General features: G+C 43.5%; 1 protein-coding gene across 1 annotated transcript in view; it reads left to right on the top strand.

Moving 5' to 3' along the window:
- LOC102000699 overlaps positions 1–14,696 on the top strand; it is a 29,498-nt gene that overhangs the window by 4,457 nt on the left and 10,345 nt on the right. Inside the window, exon 2 of the mRNA XM_005350662.2 lies at positions 5,100–5,296. Within this exon, the coding sequence (XP_005350719.1) occupies positions 5,100–5,296 (197 nt within the window). The remainder of the gene's footprint in view (positions 1–5,099; positions 5,297–14,696) is intronic.

Below are 14,696 nucleotides of genomic sequence, written 5' to 3'. Positions count from 1 at the left end.
AGGGAGGGAGGGAGAGAGAGAGAGAGAGAGAGAGAGAGAGAGAGAGAGAGAGAGAGAAAGAGAGAGAGACTGTTCTCTCTTCCCACCATACAGCTCCCAGAGACCAAACTCAGGTCCTTGAGCCTAGCAGCAAGCACTGACTTTGACCTACTGAGCCCTCACTAGCTCACTTTCTTCTCCACCATTCTCGTCCTTTCTAGATGCCCTGGCCATCCCTTCACTCTCCTTGTACGTACATGTCCTCTAGCACGTCTAGTTCAAAAGCAGTAGCAAGATCTGGCCAGGCAATCTGCAAGGAAAAGAAACCTATGATTACTCATTTCCTTCTGCTATCATTTGCAAAACATATTGCTGATCCTTGACCCACCTCGAATGCCCCAGACTGGGTGTCTCAAGCTCTGTGATCTGTTCTTCGAGTCTTTCTAGCATGGCTTTGATAGTTACAGCAACAAACGACAAGGCTTGACGTTCAAATGATGTGTTACCTTCATAACACTAGTAACAGGTTTCCCCAACTTAGGGGCTCCTGAGCGTCACCCCCAACCTTCCTATGAAAACCCTTCTCTTTAAGAGTTCTCCAGCATCCAGCAACACCAGCAACCCCCCTTGAACAACTGTTCAATTCCAAACACTAACAATGGGGCCAGGGAGGTAGCTCAGTGGGTAAAGTGTTTGCCTTGCAAGCCTGAAGACCGGAGTTTGACCACCAGAACTTACATAAAAATGCTGGGCATGGAGACATTGCCCTGCGATCCCAACATTAGGGAATTCAAAACAGGAGGATCCCTGGAGCTCACTGGTCAGCCAGTCTAGCTTACCTAGTGAGTTTCTAGGCAATGAGAGAGGCTATCTCAAATGAAGTGGTTACATTCCTGAAGATGGCACAGAAGCTTGTCCTCTGGTCTCCTTATCAATACATGCACATGCAGAGACTTGTGTACCAGAACGTGCACAGGAACACAGACATATGTAAAGAGATACACTGGCCTCTCCCTAGAGCCCTTCTTTCCTCAGTTCTGTCAACTCAATGTGTCTGCAAGTCTCATTAGCGCTGCTTCCAAAACCATCATCCAGCCAGCCTCCCTTAGCCACCTCGTGTGACACTGGTCCTGTGCACGCTACCAAATCCCCACTCCCCCCCTCCCTCCCTCCCTTTTTCCCCGTTTCATCCTTTTTCTCTTCCACCTATTCTTCAAAGGTCAGCCAGATTAATTTTCATAAAGTGCAAATTCCAGCAGACTACCTGTTCCACCTTCATTAAAGCATATATTAGAAACAAAAAAAAAACAAAAACAAAAAGGAAGAAATACCACTACTTCTAAAAAAAGAAAAAAACTTGTTAAGATTGCAGAAGACACTTTCTGATTACATTGAGGGGAGTGGGAATATGTTTACTTTCAGAGAGATAGAAATCTGGTCACACCCTCTTAGTTACTGAATTTGGGGCCTTTTGAAAATTATTATTTTCTTATCAATATTTTATGAGTAGAATTTTTGACCATCAGTAGCTGTCCTCTGGAAGAGCATCCCAGCTCTCAGGAAGCCCCTGAATGACTCCATTCCGCCTGACAAGGCCTGGCTTAATTGAGTCCTATGGGCTCAGATAGATTTGCACATGTGTCTACTAAGGTAGAAGCCCAATGCCTCGCTGCAGCTTTCTAAACAAGAATCCCAAGACATGTGGAGCACTTTCAGAATGGGCCACTGGAGAAATGCATAATCACTTATTTATTGAGTGTAGATTTCCTTAATGTTCCCAACTCTGCCTCAGGGTTGTCAGTTCAAATGTCACAGCTTGCCAAAAACGCTGAGGAATCCAATGAGCAAGACACAGAACAGATGTTTTCCTAAGCTTAACAATTTTGTTTTCCTTTGGAAAAAAAAAAAAGCCTAACTCCCCGCCGCTGTGTATACAGGAATTGCTGAAGTTGAATCTTTGGAGAGGAACAAGAGATATCAGAAGGGAGCAAAGCTTTGGAAACCACAATGCCAGAAACCAAGCTCAAACCCATAAAAGGAAACTGGTACAGCTTCTCACATCTGGATGCAAGAGGAAAACATCAGGTTCCTGTCCAGTAATGTGTAGTCCAGAGGCTGATGAGGACAGAAGGGGCCATCTAAAAGTTTGATATTTCTAAATCCCAGTAACCACAGACAGAATAATAGGGCTTGAACTTAGTTTCTTTGGTTTGGACAAAAAAAAAATAATAAACACAAGAGACATATTATCATTTAGTAATCCTGCAGATGGATGGACTAAGCTCAAAATACCAGAGAAAAGTTATGTCCTGCCTTCTGAGCCTTGACCCAATTACTGGACACCCTGATGCAATCCTAAAATTCCTTTAACTAATCTCAGGCTAGCCTGACCCTACCCCAGCACACCCTTAACCAATCCCAAAACAGCCTGATTCATTCAATCCCAGGACACCTTGACCCAATCCTAGGACAGCCTATCCGACCCCAGGACACCTTTAGCCAGGGCTAAGACATTCTGACTCGACCCCAGGGTACCCGTAATCAACCCCAGACATAATCGTCTTAGATAAAAATGCATTCCTTCGATTTTATGGTCATGACTGTGGATTTTGTGTTGCTCAAAAAGGGAGAATACAAGTCAGGCCTGGTGACACAGGCCTGTTGTCTCAGTTACTTGGGAGCCTAAAGGAAGATTATTCCAAGTGCAGTTGGCTGCATGTAGTTGGGGTTGGGAATGTGGCTCCAATTAGTAGAAGGTTTACCTAGGAGAGAGAGAGAGAGAGAGAGAGAGAGAGAGAGAGAGAGAGAGAGAGAGAGAGAGAGAGGGTTTAGTGCCCAAAATCACTTAAATGAACATAGCAACATAGCAGCACACATATGCAATCCTGGCACTCCAGAGGTAAAGTTAGGATTTGAAATCCAAGGGAATATAGTTCAGTCAGAAGCAGAGAAATTGCCTATTATACTCCAAATCCTAAATTTAGTTTTCTCTCTTTCCTCTCTCTATCTCTGTCTCTCTCTCTGTTTCTCTCTCTCTCTCTCTCACACACACCCCTCAACTCTCCCTCCCCTGTAGTTAATATTTTCAATCACTTGTTTTGTTTCTCTCTACCCTCACCCACCCAATACGCTCCCATCTGCCCATCAAATAGAGATTGCCTAGCTCATGCCAAGGACAGCACTATGTGACAGAGAAACAGTTGCTCGGAGTAGGCAGAAACTGGGACCTCGTGGCGTCAAGAATCTCATAAAGGACTAGACATGTGACCTGAGCATTAAAGTGTGGCTGGCTATTATAGAACTGGATTTACTCAAGAGGCATTGGTGACCAGAGGAAAGGTAGATCTGTCCCTAGAAGTAGGAATGGGAGGTGTCATGGCCAGTATACAAAGGAAGTGAGTCCAGGTCTTCCTAGAGAATGGAGACAGGATTAGTTAGAGTTGGCAGAAGGAAGAAAACTGCTGCATTCTGGTTGGAGGGAGAAACTTTGGCCAAGTTACAAAGGCTCAGGAGTCTGGAACATCACTAGGAAATACAGCAAGGACAGAGACGTGAGCAGACCTGCATCAGGAAGAACAGTGGGACTCTCGCAGAGAGAGATGGCGGGTGCTTGAGAATCCCTGAAGATCTATGTTTGAAGATCCTAAAAGAAATAAAATGGCCAGGCAGTAGTGGCGTACTCCTTTAATCCCAGCACTTGGGAGGCATAGGAAAATGGATCTCTGTGAGTTTGAGGCCAGCCTGGTCTATAAATAAGTTCTAAGACAGGCTCCAAAGCTACCTAGAAACTCTGGGGAAAAAACCCAAAAGACAAAAAATTGATTTAATGTGGAAGAAAAAGTCAACAGATAACATCCTCAATCAACAAAAATGAAACAAGTTGATGTGCTAACTTCCCGTGGATGTGACAAAGTTTCTGCGGAAATCAGTGGAAAGGAGAGATGGAGTGAAATTTCACTTGTACTTTAATAAACAATGCTTGCCTGCAGTTCAGAGAGTAAAAAAGGTGCACTGATTAGCCTTACAGACCAGGCAGTGGTGACACACGCCTTTAATCCCATCACTTGAGAGGAATATAAAATGGGAGGAGACAGCTCTCACACACAGTCTTATTCTGAGATTACTGGAGGCAGGATGGCCATTTCAGACTGAGGCAGAGGTAAGAGCCAGTGGCTGGTCGTTTAGCTTTTCTGGCCTTCAGATTGAACCCCAATTTCTGTCTCTGGATTTTTATTAATCATGTTACAGAGGAAGATTTGCTTTTGTTCATAAGCTCAGTGTTGGGTGGGTCAGCTCCATCATCTCTGAGCCTGAGTGCCAGAGTATCAAAGCATCTCAATGAGATAGTCCTCATGGTTAGGAGTGAGCAGGCTGTAAATATGATCACCACATCATCAGGAAGCAGAAAGAGAAGGGGAGAAGAATACCATGAGTTGGGTATCTTCAACATATGGGCTTTTGGGGGAGCATACCAGATCAAAAAATTGGTCCAATTTGAATATGAAATGTCTTCCCATAGACCTCATGAGTTTAAATGGTTGGTCGCCAGCTAGCAGCTTTTTGGGAAGGCTGTAGAACCTTTAGCAGATGGAGCCTTACTGGAGGAAGCTGGTCACTGGAGTGGGCATGGGGATTCATAAACAGCCCTGCCTGGGATTTCTGCTCATTTTCTGCTTCCTGATGACTGATGCGATGTGACCTGCCAGCCTCCCGTTCCTGCTATCAAGGCTTCCCCGCTGTAATGGACTGTCTCCTCTCAAACTGCGAGCCAAAATAAATCCTTCCCCCTTCCTTCCTATAATACTGCTTTTGTAAGGTATTTGGTTATAGCAATAAGAAAAGAAGCTAAAAGTAACTAAAAGTTGTAATGACTGGCATCACCACTCCTCGAGACTATGTTCACCCTCTCCCAGCAATGTCTTCTTCAATAATCAGCTGACATTACCAATTTCTTTTCTGTCCACATTAAATCATTCTTCATGAAGTTAGCGGGGGGAGTGGTAAGTGGGCCCAGCTCAATCTCTACCTCACTTGACCATATCCTGGGTGAGTTATTTGTAGTTCATTGGGTTATTCTGAAATTATTTTATTTTGGACTTGATATTTTTCTTTACACGCAGGGTTTCTCATGAGAGGAAGAAGGAGAACAAAAAGCACGAAGACCTTCCAGAAGACCACCACTCCCCCCATGGTCAGATGCTACAGGACCTGGAGGGTGTCTGGAGCACTGGGAGCAAAACTAAGGAGGTGGAAGAAGATGGAGCTGCAGAGGAAGGACCTTTACTTAGTAAAACAGAATGGCAAAAAGGTGTGAAAGGTGGGAGCCCAACCCTGGTACCCTCACAGCATAGGGAGGAGGCTTACAAACCAAGATCCTGGAGCTGCGGGCCCTGCCCAGGACAAGGGGAAAGCTAGTGTCACAAGAAAACACTAATACATATATTATTATATTTAGTATATTATATACATATATAATATGCACCATATTATATATAATATGTAATATATATTGTTATAAAGCAAGTCTGCCAAGCTACTACCATCCATGGTGAAACTTTTTTGGCTTTTTTTTGGCTGAAAAACTCTACTTTTCATATTCCTTGCTTTTTTTTCATTGTTATGAAACAATACCTGAAAAGAAGAGCATAGGAATGGGAGGGTTTATTTTCATGCACTTATCTTTTAAAATATCTTTGTTAATCCTTTGTGAATTTTACATAAATTTTTACTATATTCACCTCAGTGATAATACTATAATAATAATACTATATTTGCCTCAACTTCTCTCCCTAACTCCTCCCAAATCTGTGTCCTTTTTAAAAAAAATAATCCATTGAGTTCAATTTGCACAGTCTAATAACTCTTGGGTCACCACTGGAGCATGGTCAACCTACCAGGGGCCACATCCTTCAAGAGAACTAACTTTCATAGATGCGATTAATTGTCAATAGATCCTCAGCGAGGGGCGAGACTTCATCGGCACCTCCCCATTCCATGCATAGATTTATATCTGTTTTGTACTTGCAGTTATTATGCATGCTGTCACAACGCTGTGAGTTCATGTACACTCTGCTCTGCTTCGCTCCAGCTCCTGTGAAATGTTACTTCTCTCCTCTGCTCCATTGGCCAAAAGCAGCTTCTTTATTGACAAATAAAAGCAGCACATATACAGAAGGACTTCCCACACCAAAAGTGTGTTTCTTCCACTGGCCCTTTTTAACCTCTTGGGTCTAATTTCAGGACCAAGTCATATTTCTTTCACTGACTCTGATCCTAGAATCAAAGTGTTCCTTTGACACTGGTTTCAGGGTCAGGGTATATTTCTTTGGTTCTGGGTTCAGGACTAAAGTACTTCTTTCACTGGCTTGGATCTCAGAACCAGAATATGTTTCTTTCACTGGCTCAGGTCTCAGAGCCAGGGTGAGTTTCTTGGGCTAGCCCTTTTTCCCTACATTGGTGCTACCATTGTACCTGTGAGCATATCTTGCCAAGCTGGTTGCTAATTAAACTCAAAGAGTTCACAGCTGGTCAAGATTTTACTTAAAAGAAATTCTCAGAGAGAGGATCTGATGGAAGTGTGTGGAGCTTACGCTTGGTGATACATTGCCTTTGGCAAGGGGTCCGCAACTCTTGGTCCCTTACTTTGCTTTTGCATGTTTATAATTGGGTTCCTCCATGCTGAGTGGAGCTTCTAAACCTAGTGAGGTTCAGACCTGAATCCCAGAGACTTTCCCATTAGGAGAATAGCTACTAGCCAATGAGAGCTCTCTACAAGACTGAAGAACAAACCTTGTCTCGTGCCAACAGAGGGTGTCTTCTGAGTCATGGTAATGGTGCTGTTCCTGATATGCATAATGTCAGTGGAGATGGAGACAGGCCACAGCATCTTCTTCTACTCTTGCAAATGCTGTTTTTTAATGAAGTGGATTTTTATTAGTTTATTTTCAAGACAATGGTTTCTATTTATTCATTTATGTATTTCTAGACCCGGTCTCATGTGTCACAGGCTGGCCTCTTATTCCCTCTATAACAAAAGATGTCCTTGAACTCAAGATCCTCCTGCTGCTTCCATGGAGTGCTGGATGACAGCTATGTAGCAGTGATCAAGTTTGCACTGGGGATCAAACCTGGGGCTCTCTGGATCCTAGGCAAGCACTCTGGCCACGAAAGTATCAAGTGAGCTACACCCCCATTCTCCTAGCAGATTCTCCTTCCTCCCCCCTTTTTGTCCCTTCCTTTCAGCCTCTCCTGTTATCTACCCACAGAATTACTTTAGTACCAAAGACAAGGACTTTCTACCCTGGTGTTATTCACGTTGCCTGAGCCTGAGACAACTTGAGAAAGGCAAGCTGTCTTTACATTCCCATATCTTCCTCTAGCTAAAGGCATCAAATGCATAGTGGATCTGCTAAGTGGACCTCAATGACAGAGGGACAAACCAAGAAGTGTTTGTCCCTCATTTACAATCTGAAAGACAGAGGTCTCCTGGTCATGAACATGGAGCTAATAGTGCTAAAAAGATTGACAAAATGCATTTGCCAAATTCTCCCAATGATCTCTGGTGCCCCAGTCACACAGAGTCCAAATTCAATTTGTGAAGACACAATGTACTTTTTGAAAACTTACAGCTTGATTCCCAGAAAAAAAAAATCCTCATTGCAGCAACATTTCAAAGCTATGACCACACGACCCTGATAATGGATTAGAGAATGGATTGCCTGCAAAGCTTACTGTACTTCTTAGTCCTCAAGGAGAACTTTGGGGGAAGCAAAGAAGAGAAACAACTGACAGGCAACAAGGGGGGGGGAGGTAAAGGAGGGGAGCCCCTTTGCTTTGAGATAAGAGCTTTGGCTTTAAAGCAGCGCAAGTGCCATCCTCAGAGCTTCGAAGGTGATGCTCACATCAAAGGCTCTACCCATCTTCTGTCAGTCACCTCCTAAGGGTCTCTGGTGAGCCTGAGCTTTCCCAGATACCACACACATCCATATTGATTCTCTCCCAGCTTTCTCACCTTCCCAGTGCATCTTTCCCTCCAATTCTGTTGGGAGACCAAGGTCCATCTAGCTTTCTCACCTCAGCTATAGGTGTCATTATGCCATTATCTGGGTGACAGGAACGTCAGAGTTTCCAATGGAAACCACATTCTGTTTTTGTTCACCCAGCAAATACTTGCTGTGCATCAGGCACTGTCCCAAGAACTGAAAACATTCTGGAGAATAGAACCAATAAAAAAAATGTATTATCCAGTCTCCTCGCCATCCCTGTCTTTCAGAGAACAGTTCTGTGGGTGGTGGTTCTGAGCATCCTTCCCATCCACGGGTGGTCCCATCTGGGCCAAGTAAATCTTCTCAGATGGTTGACACGCACTCCCTCCATACGTAGTGTTTGGTGTCTGATTGCTGCACCCCTTTCAAGGCTGTGTGTTTCTTATTTTTTTCCCACGTGTAAGTGATTAGACTTTTCTTCCATCTGAGGGTGTCCTCCCACTTCTGACCCTAAACGCTCAGGAAATTACAAAGCAAGTTTCCAATGGATGCTTTTGCCAGAACCAGGCAGGTTTCCACATCTGCCAACTCGCATTCCCTTCATCGTGCAAGCCTGACACGGTACCGAAGGAGGAGAAGTGGGAGCCCGGTGTCCCTGCTGATTGTAGGGCTGATGAGGGGCAGAAGCAAGACTGACTTTCCTTACCTGATGAAACACCTAGAGAAATGTTAGTATTTCAAATGGAATTGTGTATGTGTATGAGTGTGTGTGTGTGTGTGTGTGTGTGTGTGTGTGTGTGTGCGTGACAGAGACAGAGTCAAGCATGTTTGAAAAAGAAATGGGTTTGCTTTTAAATGCACAGTGATTTTTGGAATCTAAGTGTAGGCAAAGGGCAGAGATGATAGACTGAAGAGTCCTAGGTCCTTCTTCATCCAAGAGCTGTGTAGTGGATGCAACTGAAACCACAGCGCTTGCTTATAATCTGTTTCTGTTCAAGGGTATCAAGGAAAACTCCAGAGACTGTAGATCAAAAGAGGCTGCTCCAATTTATTCAGACTTGGGGAACATTCATCTTTCAGACCAATATTGCGTAATTGCACATCCTGTCCAAACATGCTCACTAAGGCTGGGTCATTTAGCAGAGCTTGACTGTTTTTCTGTCAAAACAGAATCACTGTAAGAAAAAAGAGAGGGTGAGGCAGTAGATAGATCCAAAATTCGGGGAGAGTAAAGATCCTCCACAAGCACGCTGTGGAGTGATGGGTAATTTGCCTCTGATCTCGGGGACTTGTCTTCTGTGGTACAAGCTGGAGTATGCTGTGCACTAATTTCTCTGTTTCCTGGTCCCCTGAGATCTGAGGAGTGCTGGCCACACGTTCCTGAAGCCAAGAACTCCACAGTGCCTTCCCTGCCACGGTGGACTGTACTCTGAGAATCGGGAGCCCAAATAAGTCCTTCCTGTTGTCTGAGACTGCTTGTTCGTTCCTGGCTGCCCAGACCCAAAATAATCACAGAAACTGTATTAACAAAAACACTGCTAGGCCTATCACTTAAGTGTATTGCTAGATAGCTCTTACATCTTTTTTCTTTTTCTTTTTTTTTTAAAAAAATATTTATTTAGTTAAAACATTTTTCTTTAAGATTTATTTATTATATATACAGTGTTCTGTCTCTCTGTATGCTTGCTGGCCAGAAGAGGGCACCAGATCTCATTACAAATGTCTGTGAGACACCATGTGGTTGCTGGGAATCAGGACCTCTGGAAGAACAGTCAGTGCTCTTAACCTCTGAGCCATCTCTCCAGCTCAACGTTTTTCTTTTTTTTTTTATTGATTTTATTGAGCTATGTATTTTTTTCTTTGCTCCCCTCCCTTCCTCTCCCCTCCCCGTCAACCCTCTCTCCCAAGGTCCCAGTGCTCCCAATTTATTCAGGAGACCTTGTTTTTTTTCTACTTCCCATGTAGATATTAGGATAGCTACACCAGCTTGTTTCTTAGATCCATTTGATAGGAAATTTTTTCCCCAACCCTTTAATCTGAGGTGATGTCTGTCTTTGAGGTTGAGCTGTGTTTCTTGTATGCAGCAGATTCTGTTTTCGTATCCAATACGTTAGCCTATGTCTTTTTATAGGTGGGTTGAGTCCATTTATATTAAGGGATATTTAATGACCAGTGATTGTTATTTCCTGCTAATTTAGCTTTCATTGTTGGTGATGTTATTTTGTGTGTTTTTCCCTTCATTGGGATTTTCTGCTGTGAGATCATCAATTATCTGTGTTTTTGTGGATGTAGCCAAGTTCCGTGGGTTGGAGCTTTCCTTCTAGTACTTTGAGTAGGGCTGGGTTTGTGGCTAGATATTGGTTAAATCTGGTTTTGTCATGGAATATCTTTTTTTTGTCCTTCTATGGTGATTGAAAGTTTTGTTGGGTATAGTAGTCTGGGCTGGCTTCCGTGATCTCTTAATGTCTGCATAACATTTGACCAGAACATTCTGGCTTTCATTTTCTCCATTGAGAAATCAGGTGTAATTCTGATAGATCTGCCCTTATATGTTACTTGGCCTTTTTCCTTTGCAACTCTGAATATTCTTTCTTTATTCTGTATGTTTAGTGTTTTGATTATTATGTGGCGAGAGAAATTTTTTTGGATCCAGTCTATTTGGTGTTCTGTAAGCTTCTTGTTTCTTCATAGGTTTATCTTTCTTTAGGTTGGGAAAGTTTTCTTCTATGATTTTGTTAAATATATTTTCTGTGCTTTTAAGTTGAACTTCTTCTTCTATACCTGTTATTCTTAGGTTTGGTCTTTTTATGGTGTCCCATATTTCCTGGATATTTTGTGTTAAGCTTTTGTTAGATTTAATGTTTTCTTTGACTGATGAGTCTATTTCCTCTATTGTATCTCCAGTACTTGAAATTCTCTCTTCCATCTCTTGTATTCTGTTGTTTATATTTGTATTTGTGGTTCCTGATTATTTTCTCATAATTTTTGTTTCTATGATTCCTTCAGCTTGTGTTTTCTTTATTGTCTCTATTTCAGTTTCAAGTCTTGAAAATTTTTTTCATATGTTTGCTTTTTTGTTTTCTTTAAGGAATTTGTTGATGTCTTCCAATGTTTTGTCTTTTCCCCCATTTCTTTGAGGGAAATTTTATTTCCTCTTTAAGGGCCTCAAACATTCTCCTAAAGTTATTTTTTGGATCATTTTCTTCTGCCGCATCTATATTTGATTGTTCAAGTCTTGCTGTTGTAGGGTCACTAGTTTTTACTGGTGTCGTGTTGCTCTTTGTGGTGTTGTGTGTGTTCTTACCTTGTCTACCCATCTTTTCCTCTGCTTGGTGTAGTTGGGGCTGTCTATGACTCTGGTGATCAATCTTCCAGGTGCTGTCAGTTCTTTCCTCTGATTCCACCTCATTTAACAACGCATCAGCCTTGGTTTGTCCCAATTTATATTTTCCAGAAAATAAGAGAGCTGGTGGTGATGAGCCTTTCTCTGTAAACTGGTGGTGAAGTAGTGGCCAACAGCACCCTGTAGGAAATGTAGAAGCTTGACTCCAAGCTCCATCAGTTTCTACTGTGCGTCCCTGACTAAATCCTTTAGCCTCTCTCTGTTATTATCTCTCCACCACTGTATCAGAGTCCTCTTGCCACAAAGAAAATGACCACACATTGGTGGATTAAAACATCTGCTAATTATGTCCATTTTTATGAGTCAAGAAACTGATTGAACCTTAGCTTACTCTTGTCTTTGGCATTTCCTTGCAACTCTGGGGTTTGGGCAAGATCTATTTCTTTGCAAACTTAGAACTTGTGGTGGCTTGTCTTCTTGAAGGCTTTGAACCCAACACTATTTCTAAGGGACTCAATAGATTAGGTCAGACTTGACAAGATAAGCCCCTTTTTTTTGTTTGTTTTTATTTCTGGGTATGAGTGTTTTGCCTGCATGTGTTTGTCCTGTTGGAGCCAGAAAAGGACATCAGATCTTCTGGAACTGAAGTTGCAGATAGTTCTTAGCTACCACACGGGTTCTAGGAAACAAATGTGTGTCCTCTGGAAAAGCAACAAGTGGTCTTGGGCAGTGAGCCATTTCTCCAGTCCCATAAGCTCCTCCTTTATCACTTTAGAGACAATTGCTTAGGGTCTTTAACTACAAATTCCTTCATCTTTTCCATGTAGTACCATAGCCATGGGTATGCTGGCTCATCATATTCACCAGCCCAGATCACATCCAAGGAGAGGGTTCATCTAGGATGTGCACCATAGTGTGTCAGAGTCACAGGCACCTTAGAATTCGGCCTGTCACACCCTATACAATCCGATACAATGAAGATTCGGGTCCCATCTCATAATTTCATCCTGAATACTCAATTCACATGGTGGGCCCCATGCTAGGAGCTGGGGAATTCAAACAATAGTAACCTAAACCTCATTTTAAGAGAAGTCACAAGCCAGGCATGGCTATGTCTGCATGTCATCCACCTCTTGGGAGGTAGATAAAAGAGGATCAGATGTCAAGGCCAATCTTGGTTACATAGAAAGTTTGAGGACAGCCTGGGTTACATGAAACAGCAGGGAAAGTAACAACAACAAAATTAAATTAAAGCAGCGTTTCTCTGTCATTAACAGCTTGCCCGTGATGCAAAAGTTGGCAAGAAGCATTAGAGCTTTAATATAACCAAATGACTTTTTGATACATTTAAAAAAAAAACCTATGTTTTCTTGGCATATGGAAGCCACTGTCAGAAATAAGAAGTGCTGACACCAGCCAAACTCTGTTATCCACAGGGTTATTATTTCCACTCTCAACAGCCCCTGGTTTGGCTTCTAGCTTTCAGTCATAAGCAGTTTTTTTGGCTGCTAGAGTCTGCATGGACAAGTTGATTCTAACCCAGTGGTGTATGAGCCCCTGACTGGGTTGAAACACTGGGAAGCTTGTCCAAAGCACCCTCAGCAAAACTCAGAAGCAATGGGCACTGGTGCACCTTCTCTTAGACTCTGAAAGCTTCTTGGGAGGCTCCACCACACTTTCAGGACTGAGAGTTGCTACCCTAGCCAAGTGGGCATTCATTGCCCTATCCTGAACACTAAAATCCCCTTTAAAATAGTTACAATGGGCTGTGGATGGTTTGGTCCATAAAGGGCTGGCCTTGAAAAGAGGAAAACCTGAGTTCAGTCCCCTGGAGCCCACGTAAAACTGCAGGAGGCGCTAGATATGGCAGTGCACACTTGGGCTCCCAGCACTGGGGCGGTCCAGACAGGAGGGTCCCTAAAGCTTGCTGACCAGCCAGCCTGGTGAAATCAAAGACCCTGTCTCCAAGGTGATGGAAGGCCAAAGATGGCACCCAGGGTTGTCCTCTGGTCTCCACAGACGTGGGCATGGTGGCTCATGCAGACAAGGTAAGGTGCGTTTATGTAGCCTGTGCTACATAGTGAGGCCCTTTCTCAAAAAAAAAAAAAAAAAAAACCCAAGCCATATGGGTGCAGTTCAATGCTAGAGTATGCACCATGTATGCATGAGGGCGTGGGTTCAATCTCCAGCGGTGTTTGTCTTTCTTCTTAAGAGGGAAAGACTAGTTCAGTAATATGGCTGTTTTTGCTCTAAAGGGCTCAAAGTTAAGTAGGAAGATGCTTTGTGTGTGTGTGTGTGTGTGTGTGTGTGTGTGTGTGTGTGTGTGTGCCCAAAGAGAAGTATTTTCAGCACCAAGGGCATGGGATTAATTTTGAGGTTATAAGCACATATTTTTAATTTTCCCCCCAGTTTTCTGAGTATGTGTTATCTCCAGGGCTTAATCCCTTCCAGAGATGGCCTTCCTACATCTTCCCCTCCTCCTTACTCCACCCTGACCCCCTAAGAATCATTACTAAGGATGGAATTTTAAAGTTACCCAAATGTCCCGGTTATCTTGATAAAATAAAGAGCAACATGGAGTCGGCCACCTCCCCCACTTCCCTGGCCCCCCTCTAATCTCCAGGGCCTCCATCTTCACTCGAGAGTACATCCCGATCTGGGTGGGGCCGCCTCTGTGGCCTGCTAAATGAACAATCCCTGAGACCAGCAGAATGAGTCGAAAAAACAGACACGTATCGGCTAAGGAGGCTTCAGCAAAGCCCCAAGAAGCTGGATTCTACTTCTAAGATAACGCGGGGCTAGTGGAGACCATTCGAGATGAGAAGCCATGTGTGGTCCGGTGCCTGGTGTCTAAAGGGGAAGCCCCTCCTTTCATATCACACATATCTGAAAAAGTCCCGAGAGGCATTCCAGGGGCCAGAGCAGCTGGAAGAAAAACAGAGTGTCTGCTCAGACAGCCATCTTCACTGTCCTCTGCCCATGCGCGTGTCCCCAAGCAATTATCAAGAATCTGTGAAATACCAGATACCCCCTAAACCATGGTAACCCACCATCACCTGACTCCACCAAAAGATGTTTAGAACTGGAGAGGTGGCTGTCATTTAAATGTTTGCTCTGTAAGCATTGAGGACCTGAGTTTGATACCTAGCACCTCTGTGATAAATCTAGCATGGCGGCATACAGCAGACATCCCTATAGAAGAAGGAGAAAGACGTGTTTCTGAAGTTCATAGCCCAGACAGTCTCGCCTAACAGGCAAGTTCCAGGCCAATGAGAGACCCCATCTAGACAAAAAGGTGGACAGTGCATGAGAAACAACACCTAAGAGTGACCTCCACCCTCCACACGTGCCTGCAGTGACCTCCACCCTCCACACGGGCCTGCAGTGAC

This window comes from Microtus ochrogaster, chromosome 7, assembly GCF_000317375.1.
Source record: "Microtus ochrogaster isolate Prairie Vole_2 chromosome 7, MicOch1.0, whole genome shotgun sequence".
NCBI classification, from domain to species: domain Eukaryota; kingdom Metazoa; phylum Chordata; class Mammalia; order Rodentia; family Cricetidae; genus Microtus; species Microtus ochrogaster.
This window is presented reverse-complemented; position numbering and strand designations above follow the sequence as displayed.